General features: G+C 42.0%; 1 protein-coding gene across 1 annotated transcript in view; it reads left to right on the top strand.

The window, feature by feature from the left end:
- Positions 1 to 22,463, top strand: part of unc5db (unc-5 netrin receptor Db) — a 236,460-nt gene that overhangs the window by 196,113 nt on the left and 17,884 nt on the right. Inside the window, exons 10-12 of the mRNA XM_051662360.1 lie at positions 3,450 to 3,803; positions 12,149 to 12,233; positions 17,530 to 17,701. Of these exons, the coding sequence (XP_051518320.1) occupies positions 3,450 to 3,803; positions 12,149 to 12,233; positions 17,530 to 17,701 (611 nt within the window). The remainder of the gene's footprint in view (positions 1 to 3,449; positions 3,804 to 12,148; positions 12,234 to 17,529; positions 17,702 to 22,463) is intronic.

Below are 22,463 nucleotides of genomic sequence, written 5' to 3' on the forward strand. Positions count from 1 at the left end.
CCCCTTTTGTATGCAACAGGAAAGAAGGGGATCAGCTGAGCCGCATCTGTCAGGTCATCAATCCTATTTAAAAAAGCCAACTTTCTCCCTAGCTCCCGCTGTGCCCTCCACTAAGAGCCATTCCATTTCCTATCAGCTTGCAGGAAGACCAAACCCCACGCAATGGTAAAGGGAACATGTTGGAGGTTGATTCAGTGGCACAGAGTGAAGCTTGACAAATGGCCAAAACTGAAGCTTGACTAAACAGTTATTCATTTCACAAACTGATGCCCAGGAATATGTTTAGTTTATGATATGATATATGATATAATTTTCTGTATTTTGATTTAGTTTTATTTCCACTGTTTTATTGCTCATAAGTTGCTTTTTCCAGGCTCGGGGGAATAATTCTCAGTTATGTTTCATTTATGTATCAACTTTGTCTCTGATGTTTCTTTTATAATTTCTTTGGAGAATAAGAATATATAGGATATATAGTAAGTATATAGTATTTATAGCAAATATAGTATATAACGATACACTCACTGAGCACTTTATCAAGAACACTATGGACCTAATAAAGTGCCCGACGTGGTCTTCTGCTGTTGTAGCCCAACCCCCTCAAGGTTGAATGTGTTGTGAATTCTGATATGCTATTCTGCTCACTACAGTTGTACAGAGTGGTTATCTTAGAGTTTCCATAGCCTTTCTGTCAGCTCGAACCAGTCTTGGCTGCATTGGTTTCTACGATCAATTTAGGCTTATGATGCTTTTGGGAAACGAGGCCATGGCTATTCTCTGTTGACCTCTCTCATCAACAAACTGCTGCTCATTTGATGTTTTTTGTTTTTGGCACCGAGTAAACTCTAGAAACTGTGGTGAATGAAAATCCCAGGAGATCAGCAATCACAGAAAAACTCAAACCAGCTTGTCTGGCACCAAAAATCATGCCACAGTTGAAATCACTGAGATCACATTTTTTCCCCATTCTGATGGTTGAAGCTCCTGACCCGTATTTGCATGATTTTATAAATTGCACTGCTGCAACACCATTGGCTGATTAGATAATCGCATAAATAAGTACAGGTGTTACTAATAAAGTGCTTGGCGAGTGTATAATTAATGTGCATAGAAATGCTTGGAAATTTTGGTCTTGGAAGAATTTTATGACATTTGTTTGAGTTCATATTGAAATTTCTGACTTTTGATTGCAAACTTTGGTATCTTGGAAAATCTAAGAACAGTTTGTGAGATTGTTGAGATTAATCCATCTTCTATAGCCGCTTGTATGGGGTAGATCTGTTTTGAATATCTAAAAGATACTCGTGAGATTATTGGGGTCTTTTTCTCAGGAGCAATATCTGAGAAGCATTTTGTTTTCCATTTAATTTCATTACTTTTTTTAGGAGAAACAATTGAGATATTAAAAAATCTTTTGTGATTTTATTTCCTGTGGGTAGTGAAAAATTCATAAAATACATTTTTGCATGATTAATTCTATTATATTTTAGATCAAATGTTATTATTCTGTCTCCATGACATTTGTTGCTTTTCACAGTGTGTAATTATGATCAAGTCTCTTAAATATTTCAGCTGGCTCTCTAAATCCCAGGTAACAGTTTGAGACTCTGGACCTTTGCCAGTCTGACTGCATTAGCTCTGCTGTTGAAATCTCAGCCACTGAGTCATTTTAATCACAACTTTAATTCCAAATCTTTGCTGCAAGGTTTCCAGCTACATCCCTGTTTCATTAACTCCTATCATCCTGCTGCCTTGCCCTTTCATTTAAATCAGTCACTTTAAAGATTTCCTGCCACACAGTGATCAGATACGAAGAGGAAAAACCAATCTGTTGTCAGTGTGAATTCAAGATGTTGAACCATTTAATAAACTCTAATTTCAGTATAAGTCTGGTAAAACTGAAATCAGTTGTCTGCTAGCTAGTAGTTAAAGGGTAATTAATTCTCATTTGATTATTCCAAATCTCCATAAGCAGCACAATGATTCCTAAATTTCAGCATTTTTCAACAATGTTTTGATCTGTCCTGAGAGCTCATTAGAACTTTACAGGACTGCTAAAAATCAGAAGACAGGCCCAGTTTCACCCTATCACAAAACCTTGACCTGTCCAAGCTTGGTGCCTACAAATATCCCAAACACCTGACACGACCAGCCCAGTCTGGGGTAATTAACGATTTTCCTAAAAATAAAGACCCATTAGCCTCCTGCCTCCTACCCCTCACTGTGCAGCAGCTGGCCAGCAAGGACTAAGTGACTCAAATGTTAGAGCTACTTTGACACTAGGATGAATCGTGGGAGCTCTGGGATGGCGTGTGTGTGCTTCAGATTGGAAAAGGTGGGAGAGTAACAGCGAAGGATAAAGACTCCCTTCGAAGAGTTGCTCGAGCACACACTGGAAGAAGGCAAAAATCTTTAAAAACAAAAAGGTCACATAGACTTCAATTGTGTTTGTCCTTTTGAGTAGGTAAATGGTTTAAATATACAGTGAAATACAAATGCCCAGTAATGTCACTGGGGAACGTACTGCTCTTTAAACATGTAAGCTCAATGCTTGGAAAACTGTTCTAATGGACAGTGATAAGTCATTTAAGGATGTGACTGTCAATGCATGTAAGCAACTGTTGTCATGAAAATTTTACTTTGACTAGTGGATTAAGAAGTCAAATAACATGTGGCAGCAGCTAAGCTGAGAACTAATAAAGAGTATACACTGCATCGTCTTAGAAGAAATAAACAAAACAAAAAACAGCCTTAGGTTAGCTGGTCTCCAAGCCTGCTCAAGATGGTTAGGCTGGTTTGTTTTTAGAAGGGTTTTGGGTGCTATTCTGCAAGTCAGTCTGGGGGACCAGCAGGTCGACCAGCTCAACACCAGCTTGGCTAGGATGGGAGAGCAGCTATACCAGCAGACCATCATCAGAACTAAGGATGACTAGCAATGATTTGATTTTTTATTTTTATTTTTATTTTTTTTTGGAAGACTGAGTTTAATTCTATTGAAATGGACTACAGTACATCATTGGAAAAAGACAGCTTGGAATGAAAACTGTAAAACTGAATAATAAAGCACCTGTTCAGAACCACCATTGTGTCAGTAAATTTTGAAGGGCCAAGAAATGTATTGAAAGTACTAAAAATGTCTGTTAGTTATTTAGTTTGTGCAATTGCATTTACTTTTCTCACAGGCTTTTCACTTTTTTCCTTTTCAAGAGGAGACATTTTTTCCACTTTCAAACTCTTCAGAATAAATATTTTAGTCAAAGCAGCAAATTTAATATTTAATCCTTTTCTATTTGCACGCCTTGATTTTCAGGCCACGGTGTGCTGCATCGGGTATTACTGGAGTTGGCACCTCACGACCTCATCTAACCATATTCTTTTCTTTTCGCCTGCATCAACAAATCCTATAAAAAACACCCTAAATATTACAGACTATTTCTTCATCTCCCCAGGCAATCCACTTCTTCTGAATTCTTCCATGCAGCCTGATATAACAGTGGGCCAGACCTACAGCAGTCCAATCTGCTTCCAGGACTCCATAGACAAAGAGCTCTTTGACCCCCTGCCAGACAAGGTAAAAGATCAGATCTCCTTTATGGTTTCACTTGGTGTGTCAGACCGGGCAGAGTATCATGTCAAAGCCCACCAGGAGAGTCTTCCTACTGGCCTTCACCCAAACTACAGCACAGTAGAGGGCAAGAAGAAGAGTATGATTCCTAATGGACCGCACACCCTTGGGAATGCTCAGTTGAAGACAAGCGCAGTGTTTGGCCATCTTGGTGGCCGATTGGTCATTCCAAATGCAGGTAAGATGAAGAATGTGTTTTCAGTCGATTCTGACAGTGAAGTTTAATAAAAAAAATAAAAAAACGAAATGAAATTCCATATGATTGAACATAAGCCTATCACTGGCCTACAGTCTACAGCAATCTGTTTTAAGAGTACATTTGTCAGGATTGTTTTAATAAAATAAAATAAACACTTTTTATATAATTAATCACAATAAATTAATGTGTTTAATCAGCAGCCCTAGTTTTACTAGATTCAACTAGTAATGATGAATTTTAGAAGCAGGGCAGACAGCTATATTTGTTTAGCAATTGTTTCTGTAGTCACAGTTTCCTTTTTCTGAGATGAACTTAAAGGTGCAATATGTAATATATTTACTGTACTAAAGCATAAAATTATCATAATATGTTATCCGAGATTTAGGAAATATGCTAAGTTGAAATACTGTCTTCTCTGAAAACAATGCTACAGCCAGTATATTCTACATTAAAATGTTCGTTCCGGGCCGGAATTTCTGTTTGTGTTTTGGCCTGTGTGATCCCGCCCACTGCCCATTTCTCAATAGTATTTCGACACCCCGGGCTGCCAGATTTGAAACAAGTTAGCGGGCAAACACAGCGTGCTGCAGCCATGAAGCCAGCAATACATCTAGCTAACATTGAAAGAGTTATAAAAAAAATCCACATGAGCTGGTTGATAATTTGCAAACAATAAAAATATTGCAAACATATACATTAGCTGATCAACTTACAGTGTAAGGCTCGTCGCTTGCCATTGTCAGTTTGCTTGTTCCTGTTGCGTGTCCTCAAGCTGGTAACCCATGTGTGCTTCGAGTCTGGGGAGGAGGGGGCGGGGGAGACAACTCTCTCCAATATTTTGAATTTGGACTGCAGTACCTATTTTAAATGACTGATGTCAATGTTACATATTGCTCCTTTAAGGCAAACAGTGGCAATGGTAACTGTGAACAGGGTTTGAAATATTTGTTTCTCTTATCCTCTGTCTTCGTCTAATAAATTCTCTAAAACAAAATGTTCTCTTTGGCTGATGCTTGTAAAGGTCAGCAGTCCACTGAACCTGTTCTCTCTGAGGTCCTTGTGTTGTATGGTCCTTAAGGCCAGAGAAAAATACTTTTTCTCACACCAGACTCAGAGAAACTGTACAGTGAGAGAGAGAGAGAGAGAGAGAGAGAGAGAGAGAGAGAGAGAGGTAGAGTCATGGTTAGTTAAAGAGGGATGTAGAGATTGTAGACTTCACAGTAATGGCCCTTTCACATGACTTGCGTCTGCGCTGCCCAATGCATTGAACTCAGCTACAGCATTACACGAGTCAAGTGTTGGTATGCCACACTCAAAGTAAACTATTCAACCTTTTCGAAGGGCAGTCAATGATTACTGGACAATTTGTTTGACATATGCATGCTATGACTGTCTTTGCAATGACAACTTTGCATTTAAGTTTGTGATTGTCACACGAGTTTACCTGACTAATTATGTTTTTTTAGAGTACAAAGGAATAAGAAATGTTTAAAAACTGTTTAACTTCAATTTCAACGTACTTTATTTGCATTAATTATTATTATTGCCAAAGCTTCAACACACATGCACAAACATTATTGAAGCATTGAAGAGATCATAAATGCCCCAATAATTTCTATTTATTTTGCATTATTTTACTTTCTTATCTTGGGTTTGCTGTCATTTTATGTTTGTTTGGTATAATTTTCCTGAAACCTCTAACTGACACCATTTGTTGCATCACTTAATAAAAAAATTAAAAAAATGTTCAGCTTTGTCCAGGAGAATGTCAAACTGACTGTTGTCCAACTTAAAATGAGACTAAAACCTATTATCAAGGTGCCTCCGTTCTTTCACCAAGAACATCCTGGGAGTGTTTTGGTAAGTCTGTGAAGCCACATTCAACAAGCCCTTTTTCTCTTTTTACGATGCATCAATGCATTCGCCAGGATTTTCTCCTGTTCTGAGCTCAAATGTTTTCACGTTTACACGTTTTTCATGAGGATGTCATTGTGTTGAAGCCCTGACATGAGTCATGTGAAAGAACATCATGGTTACTCGTGTAACCTCCGTTCCCTGATGGAGGGAACGAGACGTTGTGTCGATGTAGTGACACTAGGGGTTACTCTTTTTTTGGGGGGGGGGGATTTTTCCCCTTTTTCTCCCAATTTGGAATGCCCAATTCCCAATGCGCTCTAAGTCCTCGTGGTCACGTAGTGATTCGCTTCAGTCCAGGTGGCGGAGGACGAATCCCAGTTGCCTCCGAATCTGAGACAGTCAACCCGCGCATCTTATCACGTGGCTTGTTGAGCACGTTGCCACGGAGACATAGAGCGTGTGGAGGCTTAACGCGATCCACTGTGGCAACCACGCTCAACTCACCACGTGCCCCACCGAGAACAAACCACATTATAGCGACCACGAGGAGGTTACCCCATGTGACTCTACCCTCTCTAGCAACCGGGCCAATTTGGTTGCTTAGGAGACCTGGCTTGAGTCACTCAGCACACCCTGGGATTCCAACTAGCGAACTAGCGAACTCCAGGGGTGGTAGCCAGCGTATTTTACCACTGAGCTACCCAGGCCCCCTACTAGGGGTCACTCTTGGGAGCCCGAGACACCTCTGGTCTTTGATAAAAGGCCAATGAAAATTGGCGAGTGGTATTTGCATGCCACTCCCCCGGACATACAGGTATAAAAGGAGCTGGTATGCAACCACTCATTCAGGTTTTATGCTGAGGAGCCGATATAAGGTCCGGCCATTTCAGCGGGTAGTTCAGCGTTGTGGCAGGAGGGACACAACATCTCGTTCCCTCCATCAGGGAACGGATGTTACACAAGTAACCATGACGTTCCCTATCTGTCACTCACTCAACGTTGTGTCGATATAGTGACACTAGGGGTCCCTATACGAAATGCCACAATTGGCTGAACTGTGTTACGTGAACTGGCGGTGTGTGGTGGGCAGACTACTGTGTGCCTCATAGCCAGCACACCTGGTCGACACGTAACCTCCCCCAACATAGTTATGAGTGTCGAACGGCCCTTTGGGGACAAGTCGACTACCCAAAAGATAGAGACAGGCTTAACCCAGTCGTGGCCTCTTTTCCCTTTCTCTTATTCCACTCCCTAAAAAAGAAGGGGGATTATCTTATATTATATTACCGCCAGGTCTAGTCGGGGGGTGTCCCTCCCAAGGGGAAGACACAGCGGAGACCACACCTCACCCAAAGAGAGGGGGGGATATTTAAGTGGAAGGATACGTCACATGGTCTTTCCAACCATGTGGAGAGTCTTCAAGGTAGATCCTGCCCAATGGGGGAGGAGTTACTACAAACATGGCAACTGGGGCAGAGGGACTCTGCCCAAGGAAGACGCAGTTTGCCAACAGGGAAACTAATTAGTGGAAGATATATATCGTATGAGGTCCGCCACGTGCGGAGCACCTACCCCAGAACAGGACTCTTAGTTAGCGCATGTACTGGGCCGGCAGCGAATCTTTCTGAAAACTCAACTGCCACAGGGCTCGGAGGAAGTCAACCAGGGAACAAACTTGTGAACACTACTGGGAATTAATGGCGCACGTCTTCAGCTCAAAAGGAGGTGGAAGGCACTGTGTGCAAGCGATACACCCAGCCAGCTATCCCAGGCTTATCCGCTTGTGTTGCGTGCCACTACCTGGGACAAAACCGGTTCCACCCGGAGGTTGTAGAACCTTGCAAAGGTGTTGGGTGTTGCCCAGCCCGCTGCTCTGCAAATGTCTGTTAGAGAGGCACCCCTGGCCAGGGCCCAGGAAGCCACTACACTCCTGGTAGAATGGGCTCGTAGCCCTACCGGGGGCGGCATGTCCTGGGCGACATATGCCATAGTTATGGCGTCAATAAGCCAGTGGGTGATCCTCTGCTTGGAGACAGTGCTTCCTTTCCATTGTGCACCAAAGCAGACAAAGAGCTGCTCAGAGGTTCTAAAGCTCTGCATGCGATCCAAATAGATGCGTAAAGCGTGCACCGGACACAGCGACGACAGGGCTGGGTCTGCTTCCTCCTGGGGCAGCGCTTGCAGGTTCACCACCTGTTCCCTAAAAGGGGTGGTGGGAACCTTGGGCACATAGCCCGGTCGGGGTCTCAGGATCACGTGAGAGTAACCCGGACCGAACTCCAGGCACGTTTCGCTGACAGAGAACGCTTGCAGGTCACCTACCCTCTTGATGGAGGTGAGCGCAGTCAGGAGGGCAGTCTTCAAGGAGAGTGCCTTAAGCTCGGCTGACTGCAAAGGCTCAAAGGGGGCTCTCTGTAGACCCTGATGAACTACAGAGAGGTCCCATGAGGGAACAAGGCGCGGTCTGGAAGGGTTCAGCCTCCTGGCGCCTCTTAGGAACCTGATGATCAGGTCGTGCTTCCCTAAGGCGGCCGTGTGCCACAGCTGGGCGCTCAGGGGCGGAAAGGCCACCTCTGGAGCGCCGATCCTGCAAGAAAGAACCCGTGGACGGTAGTCGTGGTGACGACCATACACACCAGGTATGTGACCCAGGGAGGAAGAAAGCCTCTTTTGCTGAACTGTTGGGTACCGCAGCCACTTGGGCATGCGGCGAAATCAAACAAAAAGGCAACAAAAGATTTTCCACCCGGCCCTCCACAGGGGGATGGAGTGATCTTTCTATCAGCTCCACGTGAGTGGGTTCCCTCGTCCCTGGGTCGCCCATCTCAGGGGCGCTTTAAGCATGAATTTAAGCAGATGGGGTGCGGGATCTTGAGCCGTGCCAGGGCAGGATGTGCCGGATTGCCTCCATCTGCTGCTTCACCGCCGAGAACTGCTTGTCGGCCTCGCCCATCTTGACCAAGTTGAGCCAAAGGTGGCGCTCCTGGACCACTAGTGTGGCCATCGTCCGCCCGAGAGCCCGCACCATGACCCTCGTCACTCGGAGAGTGAGGTCGGTCACCGAGCGCAGTTCCTGCATCAAATCTGGGGCGTAACTACCCTCGTGCAGTTCTTTCAGTTCCTTGGCTTGGTGGACCTGCAGGAGAGCCATGGCATGCAGGGCAGAGGCGGCTTGTCCAGCAGTGCTGTAAGCTTTAGCTGTCAGTGACGACGTGAGCCTACAGGGCTTGGACGGGAGCTTAGGGCGTCTGCGCCAGGTGGCGGCGCTCTGCGGGCATCGGTGCACCGTGGGCGCCTTATCCACCGGGGGAATTGCCGTATAGCCCCTGGCCACCCCGCCATCGAGGGTAGTGAGAGCGGGGGAACTGCGGAATCGGGGCCGGGCAGTAAAAGGTGCCATCCACAACTTCGTCAGCTCCTCGTGCACTTCCGGGAAAAATGGCACTGGAGCGGGGCGTGGCTGCTTTGAGCGGCGCTGCAAGCCCAGGAACCAATCATCAAGCCGCGAGGGTTCAGGAGAGAGTGGAGGGTTCCACTCTAACCCGACGCTCGCGGCCGCCCGGGAAAGCATGTCCGTCGTTTCGGCATCGGCCTGTGATTGGCCAATCGTCCCCAAAGGGGGAAGCCCAGCTGAGGCTTCTGTGTCCGACTGGACAAGCCCGCTCTCTGATACTGCGCTCGAGAGCTCATCATCTTCGCGGGCTCCGAACAAGAAGCCAGACTCGCCGTGAGACGAACTCATCCGGAAGCCCGATTGGGGCAGACGAGCGTGCTGGGGAATGGGAGGTCCGCGGGGGGATACCCGGTGGAGACAATCCCATTGGGGTCCCCAAATCACCCCCAGTGCTAGCCGCACTGGACTCATTACCGTAGGTAGAAGGACTGAGGCGGGGAGCAGCTGGGGTGGCTTGCTTTCTTACGAAAGCAAGCCGCGATCGCAACGTTGCCATGGTCATGTTCTCGCAGTGAGAACATGAACCATCCACAAATGCTGCCTCCGTGTGGGTCGCGCCCAGACACGAAAGACAGCGATCATGACCATCCGAAGTTGAGAGATAACGACCGCAACCAGGAATAACACACAATTGGAAAGGCATCTTTAAAAAGATGCGTCTTTAAAAAGACGTTCCGTGTGTGCCGCTCTTTTAGAGAAATATATACTCTTTTAGAGGAGGAAAAGCTCTTTCAGAAAATATACTCTCTTGTTTTTCTGCCGAAGCACCCAGGGCCGTTCTCTGCAGTGCACCAGTGCAGAGGAGGGAGAATCCACTGAAATGCGCCTTCAGATCTAGCAGAGGTGAATGAACAGTAATATTCAGCTCAATGAGCATGACCGTTCGGCTCCGAAGAGAAAATCTGAATGAGTGGTTGCATACCAGCTCCTTTTATACCTGTATGTCCGGGGGAGTGGCATGCAAATACCACTTGTCAATTTTCACTGGCCTTATATCAAAGACCAGAGGTGTCTCGGGCTCCCAAGAGTGACCCCTAGTGTCACTACATCGACACAACGTCGAGTGAGTGACAGATAGGGAACTTTAAAGTCCCCGTGAAGTCCCTTGACGAGCGCAGTTTTCTTTGGTCTGTTGACGTATTTACTACTGAAACATACATTTTGGGGTGGGAGATGTTGTGTACAAATGTGCAGTGTACAAAGCCATACAGACACTTTCCACTGTACTGCTTCTCGTGCCAGAGTCGGTGTTCAGCTGAAGAAACTTAGAAGCAATCTCAATATAGACACCGCTTTTCCACGACTTGAGAACTGAACGATAATCTAACTAACCACATTACTACATAAGCAGCCGACAATCAAACTCAGCTACAGCATTACACCAGTCAAGTGTTGGTATGCCACACTCAAAGTAAACTATTCAGCCTTTTCGAAGGGCAGTCAATGATTACTGGACAATTTGTATGACATGTGCATGCTATGACTGTCTTTGGAATGACAACTTTGCTCTTAAGTTTGTGATTTTCACACATGAGTTTACCTGACTATTTATGTTTTTTAGAGTTCAAAGGAATGAGAAATGTTTAAAAACTGTTTAACTTCAATTTCAAAGTACTTTATTGGCATTAATTATTATTATTGCCAAAGCTTCAACACACATGTTTACTGTGTACACTTCCAGCTTTATTGGTACCTTTGCTTACGCCAGGGCTGGAGCCGTTGTGCAAGTTTAGTACAGATATGTGAGAAACAAGCGTGTAAAAAATCACAATATATCAATGTTTTGAATCACTATAAAGAATAAAGAATACCAACTCGTGCTGTACATCCCAAGGAACCTCCGAAAATTCCTGCTAAACATGAATAAACTCCAGCCAATTTCCTCACATCCAGCTCCTGCGTTGACATGCCCAATTCAAAAATGATCATCCCTATGCCTTATTCCCTTCGATGACAATTAACCTCCACTTTGAGAGCTTCCGAGGGCTAAAAGGTGATAACGGGGTCATTCAGAACTCACTTTTTAAGTGATTCTTTTTGGAAATTCTGTGTGGAATGACCCTACATTATAGAATGTGCTCCCTTTAATGTGCCCCGTAAAAGCATCATCAGTGCAGGTGAGAACAAAGCCATGTGCGCTGATCAGATGTAGCGGGAGGGTGTGTTTTCATTCCAGAAAGTAGTTGATTGGACAAAGTTTCCTAGGCTCTTTGTGACATTATGAATTTGACTGGGTCTGTTTAACCGGAGACTGTAGATTTTAAATGCTTATATATTCTAAAAATAATTTTTGTCAGTGTTTAGAAGCACACTACAGAGGACCTTAAAACTAGTAAATATGGACTAAAACCAGCAAAACTTTAATTTTGATTTCATAGGGTCTTTAAGACAGATACTAGCTTTCAGTGGCTTCTCACTTGTGTATGTATTTAAAGTGGTAGTTACAATGATGGCCAACCACATAAAAACACATAAGATGCAATGTTAGGATGGTTTGTGTCATTATCTATAACTTTCTTCAGATTAATATTAATAAAGATGTGGAAGAGGATTACAAAGTATTTGTCATATAAACTCCTAAACAATTACTGTACAGCTGCTGAGAATATTATTTACATATTTACCTTTCACAAAGCTGTGGTCAGATATATAATATACAGGCACTTTTTATATTGTATGTAAATACAAGTAAATGGAATTATGTTTTGTTTTAAGTCTTGTAATGCGTTAATAAATGCACATATTGGCAACAAACAGCATTCTAAATAGGGGTGTAACTGCGGGGTGGGCAGCTGCCCTAGGGCCCGGGGGAGAGGGGGCCTGTGAAGGTTGACCAAATAGAACAATAAAAAGGACTGCGGGCATGATGCAAGGAGTGGGCCCGACAGGTTCTTTGCACTGGGGCCCGTAAAATCCAAGTTACGCCACTGATTCTAAATGTATTGTGAATTACCTAGCTGTGTTTTTCACATAAATTGTGTCTCAGTGCTGATATGCTCAGTTGTTTTTGAAGGAGTTAGTTTGCTGGTTCCTCAAGGAGCGATTGCTGAGGACACTTCTTGGGAAATGCACATGCTCATCAATCAAGGAGAGTCAAGGTAAGACTTCAAATTGACAGATCTGTATTTTATTTAAGTACTGCCATTTTTTCTGAACCCTTGCTGTTCAGATTAAAAAAAAAAAAAAAAGTAATTATTTTTTTCAATTTCAATTAGAAATATTTGACATTTCTTCTGTTCTGGAAGCTTGTATAACTAGACCTAACATTGTTCCATAAGCAGTCGGCCTTCAAACAGAAATGTTCAAATGATGGGCATATTTCATAAAACGTTATTATTTTTCATATAAATTTTATCCATTTATCATGCCAACAGAGAGACTCAGATTAAAAAAAATTTGAATAGTGAAGTAGTTTAAGGCTATGTTCATTGAAAGTTAAATACTTGTCTTTTGATGTTAAAAAACACATTCTTTTTATTCATTCAGTTAATGTGAAAGCATTTTTGTGCTTTTGATTTCAACTTTCACCAATTTATCTATTGTCTTTCAAGGGCATCCATTAATACATTATATAACAAAACTAAAAAAAAAAAAAAAAAAAAATCATAACTACAGCTGCAATCATTTCTGTATACACATATATACTCACTGAGCACTTTATTATGAACACCTGTACACCCACTTATTCTTGTGATTATCTAATCAGACAATCGTGTGGCAGCAGTGCAATGCATAAAATCAGGCATATATGGGTCAGGATCTTCAGTTAATGTTCACTTAAACAATCAGAATGGAGAAAAAATTTGATCTCGGTGATTTTGACCGTGGCATGATTGTTGGTGTCAGACGGGCTGGTTTATGTATTTCTGTAACTGCTGATCTCCTGGGATTTTCACGCACAACAGTCTCTAGAGTTTACTCAGAATGGTGCCAAAAACAAAACAAAAACATCCAGTGAGCAGTAGTTCTGCAGACGGAAATGCCTTGTTGATGAGAGAGGTCAACGGAGAATGGCCAGACAGGTTCGAGCTGACAGAAAGGCTACAGTAACTCAGAGAACCACTCTGTACAATTGTAGTGAGCAGAATAGAATATAAGAATGCACAACATGTCCAAGCTTGAGGCGGATGGGCTACAACAGCAGAAGACCACGTCGGGCACTTTATTAGGACCATAGTGTTCTTAATAAAATGCTTAGTGAGTGTATGTATTTACATGTTTTGCACCTAGTTTGCATGAGACCTTTAGGAGTCAAGGGAAGATGATCACTGTATTATAAAAAAGCGCTCACAAAAGATTTCCATGTAAATGTAAATCATGTCCTTTGAAGCCTTGCTTGTGACATTGTAAGTTTGTACTTTAAGGTGTCCAGGGAATTCCAAAGCCCATACTGAGCTTCCTGTATTGTAGAAAGAAGACTCTTTACTTGAAACAAATGATTCCAAATGAATGTGGAATGAAAATATCAGAGTTGACTTTACTGACAAGACTCTCTCCCCTTAAAGTGGGATCTGATTATGGATGCTAGAGATATTAATTCTCAAACATGTGATGCCTTAAAATCTCAAACAAGTCAAACAAGTGTGGATACTGACATTTATGAGTTGTGTAAGTCTTTTTTTAAATCCTGATTATGTCACTGTACTCTAAGGGCAAATGAAAGCCGCAACTTCCCTTTCCTTTGTCATGTTGTACATGTACATGTACATGTACAGTGATAGTTTTATGTGAGTTGTTGCAACATATGTAAGTCACAGTCTACACTCCCACCTGACTCTTTCTTCACTTCACTTTCTTGAGTAAATCTGAAGGTTTTAGATTTTTAAATATTGCGTATTATGTATTCTTAGCATGTAAAGGTAATGACCCTGTATAAGTCTTGATATATCTCTGCCAAACCTCAAGGAGATCCAACACAACTGGCTGTCATTGCCCAGACTCAATATATCTTCATAACAGCACAGAAAGGTGAAGGAAAGAATTACACCAAATAAGTACAAAATGAGGATGTCATAGTTTACCATTTCTTTGACAGAACACTGATTTAGACTGAAGCATTGACTTAAAGGTGCACTCAGTAATTTTTTTCCTAATTAAAATAGTTGAACCCATAAATTAATGAATAGCACTTTTGGCAAATATTATAACATTTTGTACACTCTAATTAGATAAAGGTTTCTGTCATATCAGTGGCCTAGAAAATGCTGGTTTATTCTACATGGAGCGTATCACCCCCATCTTGGGGGCTGTCATTTTGAGATCACATGACCAACCATGTATTGCTATTTGACCAAGTTACTGCTGCTGCTACTACTACTAACAATAATGTTTACTTTATATAGCACTTTTCTACTGCTCAAGGTGATTTAAAAACCATGAAAGTAGATTTAAACAAAACAAGCAAACCAAACATTTCATGACAAAAATAAGATATACGTACTAAAGGCACAACATGACAACAGAGTCTGATTCAACAGCATAGTCAAAAGTTATTTCATGGATCAGTATGAGTGATCCACTAATCCAAGCAGAATGAATAGAAGTGGGAAATTTGTTTTCGAAACAAGCAGTTCCAGCTGGTTTCAACAGAGAAACAAACTTAGATGACCTGCAGCTCCCACGCCACACAGTGAGGACAAACGGCAACGATATCTCTGTTGAAAATCGTCCGAGATGCACCAGCACGAACCACCAACAACACGTCAACATTTTGTAGGGAATTAATTCACAATTTTTTATTGATGTGCGTAGTATGAGATAGAAAAAAAAATGGAAAAGAACAAAACAAAATTTTAACAGCTCCGGTGTGCAACAGAAGCATTTAACAAACTTTATGCATCCATTCCAATACTGTAGGTATCAGTATAAAGTCTAAGTACCTTTAGGCACCTTTCTCTCTTGTGACTGTCATAATCCAGCGCTCTCCAATTCTTTCCTCTTATTGAATGTCATGAAGGCATAATAATAGATGTTTTTTCATTTGCTATTGGAGCAAATGGGAACAAAAAATATATATATTTTCTGTGGTCTACCATTCACTGCTATAGAAGTTTACCCTACTATACTAACATGTTTCAAACGTGAAGTGTGAAAAGGGTCCATTGGGACAAATAAATTAAAACATAAAAAGTTAACAAATCATAATCAAAAACTTACTGACTGCATCTTTACAAAAGCACATTCAGGGCAAAATGTTAAGACAAAGATAATGTATTAGCTTTCTAAGACAATACAATTCAAGCTACATTAAAGCCAAGTAAGGACACTGTGAAAATCTAATAATACTCTTAAAAATAATTAAAATGCTTTACACTGTATTGTATTTTTATTTTATTTTTTTTATTTATTTTTTTACAATGCAAAGTCCTTGGTAAGGCTATAGATTGTTTCATCCCAGCTCAATTTTTTATTCCAGTTATTTAAAAAAAAAATAAAAAAATCCCATTTTGGACTGTGTTTCTCTCTCTTTTTGTTTTATTTATTTATGATTATACACTATATTGTTTGTGTCCCATAAAGCCATAACTGGAATGACATTTACTTAAACTGTTAAAGCTCAGCTCCAGATTACCAAGTAATTATAAGCAGTGTACATTTAAAGCTTTAGTGTCAAAATATTGAATAATTCATGTACAAACCCGAGAGATTATGTGCATTCGTAACCAAAGTAGCATTAAAACATCTCTAAAGTTGAGGTACCAATTAGTTTGCCAAACTAATGTTAAAAGTCACAGTCAAATGTCCAAATGAAAGAACAAATACAAAATGAAAACATTAAGTCTGTGTGTCCCCTACAGTGTCCCTGAACGTTACAGCACTCTACTGCCCGGCCTTTTAGCAGGGACTCATCAGACTTTTTAAATAATAAAAACTGCGACTCAAATGACTTAGGAGCTGGCAGAATAAGGCCCTTGATGAGGATAATGACAAGGAGGAGGACATGGAGAGTAGTAAAAAAATATGACAAAACACTTAAGGCACTAGAGTGTAGATTTACTCACTCAAAAGTGTGTGCCTTATGTAGCACAGGTAATCCGCCCTTAGCCTTGACTCATGTTGGACTCACATGAAAAATTTAAACCAGAGTGTTGCAATGAAACCCAAATACCTGTTTACAAGTTTCTGTGATGTGAATACCAGAGAGGTATGTTAATGAAATTTTCAGGTAATTATATGACATTGCATTGCAGAGTTTTCTCTCTTTGAATCTTTTAAAATAGCCTGGGTATAATACGTATTACATAAAGACAATAAACCTATACCTTTGAGTAGCTATTTTTAGTTGCAGTTTAAGTACACAACTGAAAAGTTAATTGAAGGACTCCAGACTTTCTTCTCAAGGATACATGTGTCAAATAGATCGAGAAAGAGGGGGCGAGGGGCACGTCTTAAGTTTAAAGTAATTGTGTAGGTAAGGGCTACATCTTGAATGATGGCATTTCAAACTTTCATCAAATATTGTCCTTCATACAGGCTCTTCATGTTAAACTTGAGTAAGGAATGACTCACATAGAAGTTCCTACGTATCTGACATGCCTGAATAGTAATTAGATGTAAATAGAAGAACACTTTTGAGAGAGAGTGAGCGTATAAGAGGACATGCTGATTGGCTTTAAAGAGAGGTTTAGTCCTTATTCCCTCTTCAGTACAGCTGAATAAAAATTCAGATTAACTGAGAAAAGCTTTTGGTGTCCTTTGGGCATACTGTAAAAGTGCTTAAAGCAAGTTCTGCTGTTCTAGTGCTCTGGACTTTCAAGGTTTGTCATAAACGTTCCCTAACAAAGTAGTTCGATGGTGATATAGAAAGACTTGATTGCACCCTCCCCTCCTTCCTTTCTTTTTTTTTTTTGTCTTATTTTTTCCTTTAAATTTGCATGAAAGGCCAAAACCTTTGTTAACTCTTCCTCATTAATGAGTTTAATGTTATGGTTACCACAAGGAAAAGATGGAAGGTAACGATAACGGCCAAAGTATCATAAGCAGTGACTGATGAATATGCAGGAGCTCATAAACGACTCCAGTGCCCTCAGAGAATCAGTAGCTTTCCACTAAATCAAGGTTCTCCGAGTCGTGTTTTTAATGATTCTGTAGACTACAGATGTGACCGTTTTCACCATCATTTGTGAAGGATAACGAGGTCTGTGGGCATAGAGATTTTTCAGTTAATGTATATTTGATTGTATTTTGTTTTCTGGTCTCATCACTTTGTTGATTTTTGCTAAATGTGTTGACAGTTTTATTTATTTGCCAAGGGGGTCTAGTGCAAATGTATTAAAAAAAAAAATTTTTTTCCTTTTGATTTGATGAGAAAAGAGAGCAATATAAATTTGGGTGGAGTAGGTTCTCTTGAAAATTTCTCTGATAAATTAATGTTTACTGTGTTTTGTCTACAAGAGCCCAATCAGAGGAAAGGTGTGAGATCCTATTAGGACCAGAGATCACGTATGGCCCTCAAGGGCTGAGCTTGTCCTATCCTGTCGCCATGACGATAGCTCATTGTGCTGAGGTCAGCGCTGAAAACTGGAACATTAAACTCAAGAGACAAACCAAGGACGACAAGTGGGAGGTAGGAACAAAGACGTGACATCTGTTTTTCTCACTGAATAAATTTAACAATTCCAATCAGTGAGAATCATAAGTGTCAGATTTAAACATTTTCAATGTCTGTTATAAGGATTGGGCCAACATACAATGCAAAAGTGACTTTAGCCAATACAGCATTTATTTTTTATTTTTTTATGATTCAGCACTGTATGTAGTTTACTCAGGTGACGTTTTATGATTTAAAGCTGGGGTGAGTCATTTTTACAATGTTAAAATAATTTCTTCTGTCCCAAGTTAATATCCAGAGACAACTAGAAATAAACCATTCGTAGGCTGATTTCCCCAAAAAGTTTAAACACTGTGCCTCCTAAACGCTTTCAAACATTGATCAGGGCTGTGATTCTCAAAAGCATCGCAAGCTTCAGTTGACCATTGGCACCAATAGTTTCTAAGGTCTACTTAGGCTTATGATGCTTTTGGGAAGCACTTTTTTGTTGTTTGTTTTTCTTGTTTGTTTGAGTGGCCTGTCCACCCAAACACAGCAACATTGGCTCAACCAATGGTGTGAGTTTGGGGCTGGACTGTCTGTTTGTTTGACCAATGGAAAACGGAGGGTGTATTCAGGAATCTGTTTGGAAACAATGGGCCTCATTCATGAAACATGAGCAGAACAAATTTTTGTGTAAATCGTTCATAAAGCCGTTCTGACATAAATTTTCAGATTCATGAACGTTTTCATATTTTCAAAATGTTAGTTGGTACAAACAAAATTTACACCTCCCGACCACTTGTCAATCATGTGTAAGACAGCATAAAACGGTCTGTTGTGTTCTTTCAGGCAAAGTGACATGACAACATTTTGATAGAATTGAAATTAAATAAGTAATGAAAAAATTAACTAATAATGAAATGACAACCTTAAAGCTTAACCTTTAAAAAAAAAAAAAAACACCATAGCCCAGGGGTCGGCAACCTTTTTGACATGAAGTGCCATTTTTTTGGTCAACAAAAAACTAAAAAAAACTAAAAAAACAAAAAAACATGCAAATGTATGCGATTTTACAAAGTATGAGTCCACTTCTATTTTGCATTTTTCTCATTTAATCTTTTATTTTTCATTACAAATGATATTATCAGCATAACAGTTTGAGTGAAAATTTTGTGCAAAACCCGATGATTATGATATAATCATGATCCTGCATGTGAATTTTCACAGAGTGTCTTGTGAAACCACTTTAATGAAAGAAAACCTGTCCTTTTGTATAAATAAGTTAACACAGGTAATGTTACAAATTTGTTTATTTGATTACTGATCTTGAAATTGTGTGAAATCTTAAATATTTCTTATATTATGTTATTGTAATCATGTAATCACTAGCACGCAAGCAACAGTGAGAGAGGAGCAGGCTATTTTATTTATATGAAGTTTTTCGCACCTGCATGTCTAACTACATCTTGATGTAATCCTTCATCATGATCACGCAGCGTGATTTCATCAGCTCAATGGGAGACTGAATACTATTAAAGTGTGACGAGATTCACGTTGCATGTGCAAGCCATTCGCGCATCACAAGCCGATCAACTATTTAGCCCTTTTCTGTGAATTACACCTGCAAAATCCTAAAACTTTCTTTCCAGGTTTAATTTATATTTTGAATAGACTTGAAAAGATTTTTGAACCACACGATGTGGGTTTATGTTTTCTCTTTTAATCGTTTAATGTAATTTTGAGTGTTTTCATTATTACATCACGTGTTGTTCTGAAAGCAAAAAGAAACAAATGAAACACAGAATGTAGGCTGTCATCCATGCAGCCTGACCGAAGCAAAGTGGGCGCGTTTACTCACGCGATTAACTGAAAGTGAACTGGCTCATGTTGCGCGAACAGCTTGCACGAGTCTGTTGGGTATACTACAGTCTCGTCACATTTTAACTTTTTGTTTAGCCTCCCATTCAGCTCATGAAAACACGATGCGCGATCATGAGGAAGGATTACATCAAGACATAGATTGGAATGCAGGTGCGGAATTTATATAATAAAATAGTCTACTCCTCTCTCGCCGTTTCTGGCGTGCCGGTGAATACCCCTCCGCGTGCAGGGTTAGGAGGGTTACTTTTGAAATGTATTCCACTACAGATTACAGAATACATGCTGTAAAATGTCATTTGTAATATATTTCATTAGATTACTCAAGGTCAGTAACGTGTTCTAAATACTTTGGATTACTTCTTCAGCACTAGTAGATTTTTTCACTTGTTTTGACTATAAAAACTCTGCCAGAACAGTAAGACAAAATACACATGTTAAAAATACATTCTCTGAAAAACCTAAATATCTTATGCAGTGTTGTTTCTAAAACAAGATAAATCAAATTGATCTTGTTTTAAGGATTTTTAGATATTTTTACAGGAAATAATAAACAAATTATTATCAAGAATAACATTTTTGCCCTAATTTCAAAGGTCTTACTAGAAAAAAAGAAATTATGATCCAACGTGAATTTTCTTGATAAAAAAAATATGATCGTGCCTGGTAACGTGCATGTAAAATGGCTAGAAATAGCATTTTAGCTTAGCGTAAAGCTGACAATTTACACAAGGTTTATTTCCATTTCTTCTGCTCCAAACTTACTTCAAAATTACTTCTCTGTCTGCTCGTATGAATGAAACACACCATAAGAAAGTGTTTCACCGCTGTTCAAATGCACTTTGGATCGCATCATTTATATGTATAAATGTTCCCTATCTGTCACTCACTCGACGTTGTGTCGATGTAGTGACACTAGGGGTCAATCTTGGGAGCCCTAAACACCTCTGATCTTTGAAAAAAGGCCAATGGGAAATGGCGAGTGGAATTTGCATGCCACTCCCCCGGACATACGGGTATAAAAGGAGCTGGTATGCAACCACTCATTCAGATTTTCTCTTCGGAGCCGAGCGGTTCTATTCATTGATGCTGAATTCATCCGCGAGTTCATTCACCTCATCTGCTGGATTTTACGGCGCATTTCAGCGGCTTCTCCCCCTCTGCACCCGTGGAGTGCAGAGAACGCCCCTGGGCGCTTCGGCAGAACAACAAAAAGAGTATATTCTAAAAAGAATATATTTTCATTCTAAAAGAGCGGCACACACGGAACGTCTTTTTAAAGACGTCTTTCCGTTTGTGTGTTATTCCTGGTTGCGGTTGTTATCTCTCCGCATCTGATGGCCACGATCGCTGTCTTATGTGTCTGGGCACTGCCCACGCGGAGACATCATTCATGGATGGGTCTTGTCCTCATTGCGAGACCTGAAGGACACGTACTTTCACGTCTCGGTCTTACCTCGACATAGACCCTTCCTGTGGTTTGCTTTCAAGGGCCGGGCGTACCAGTACAAGGTCCTCCCCTTCGGCCTGTCCTTGTCCCCTCTCATCTTCACGAAGGTTGCAGAGGCAGCCCTTGCCCCGCTAAGGGAAGTGGGCATCCGCATACTCAACTACCTCAATGACTGGCTGATCCTAGCTCACTCTCGAGAGTTACTATGCGCACACAGGAACCTGGTGCTCAGGCACCTCAGCCGTCTAGGGCTTCGGGTCAACTGGGAAAAGAGCAAGCTCTCCCCGGTTCAGAGCATCTCTTTCTCAGCTTGGAGTTGGACTCCGTCTCGATGATGGCATGCCTCACGAACGAGCGTGCACAGTCAGTGCTGAACTGTCTGAAGGTGTTCAGATAGAAGACAGCGGTTCCACAGAAAGTTTTTCAGAGGCTCCTGGGGCATATGGCATCCTCTGCGGTTGCCACACCGCTCGGGTTGATGCAAATTAGACCGCTTCAGCGCTGGCTTCAGACTCGAGTCCCAAGATGGGCATGGCGCCACGGGACACATCGCGTGGTTGTCACGCCGATCTGTCACTGCCTCTTCAGCCCTTGGAACGACCTAGCATTTCTATGGGCAGGGGTTCCCCTAGAGCAGGTCTCCAGGCACTTCGTGGTTACGACAGATGCTTCCAAGAAGGGCACACAGCCGCCAGCTCCTGGACTGGCTCGTGGCTGCGTTGGCACATCAACTGCCTCGAGTTGTTGGCAGTACTGCTCGCACTGTGGAGGTTCCGGCCGTTGATCCAGGGCAAGCACGTGTTGGTCCGGATGGACAACACGGCGATGGTAGCATACATCAACCGTCAAGGCGGTCTATGCTCCCGCTGCATGTCAAAACTCGCCCGCCGTCTCCTCCTCTGGAGTCAGCAGCGCCTCAAGTTGCTACGAGCCACTCACATCCCAGGCGACCTCAACACCACAGTGGACATGCTGTCATGACAGGTTACGCTCAGGGGAGAGTGGAGACTCCACCCCCAGTCAGTCCAGCTGATCTGGAGTCAATTTGGTTGAGCACAGGTAGACCTGTTTGCTTCCTGGGAATCCTCCCACTGCCCGTTTTGGTACGCGCTGACCGAGGCACCTCTTGGTATAGACACGCTGGCGCACAGCTGGCCCCCTGGACGCAAATACGCGTTTCCCCCAGTGAGCCTACTTGCACAGACCCTGTGCAAGGTCAGGGAGGACGACGAGCAGGTCGTTCTAGTAGCACCCTACTGGCCCACCCAGACATGGTTCTCGGACCTCATGCTCCTCGCGACAGCCAACCCACACCCCCCCCAACCCCCCCTGGTGAATTCCCCTGAAGAAGGACCTTCTTTCTCAGGGACGGGGCACCATCTGGCACCCGCGACCAGACCTCTGGAATCTCCACATCTGGCCCTTGGACAGGACGCGGAAGACCTAAGTGGCCTACCACCCGTGGTG

This window comes from Myxocyprinus asiaticus, chromosome 3 (genome assembly GCF_019703515.2).
Source record: "Myxocyprinus asiaticus isolate MX2 ecotype Aquarium Trade chromosome 3, UBuf_Myxa_2, whole genome shotgun sequence".
NCBI lineage: Eukaryota > Metazoa > Chordata > Actinopteri > Cypriniformes > Catostomidae > Myxocyprinus > Myxocyprinus asiaticus.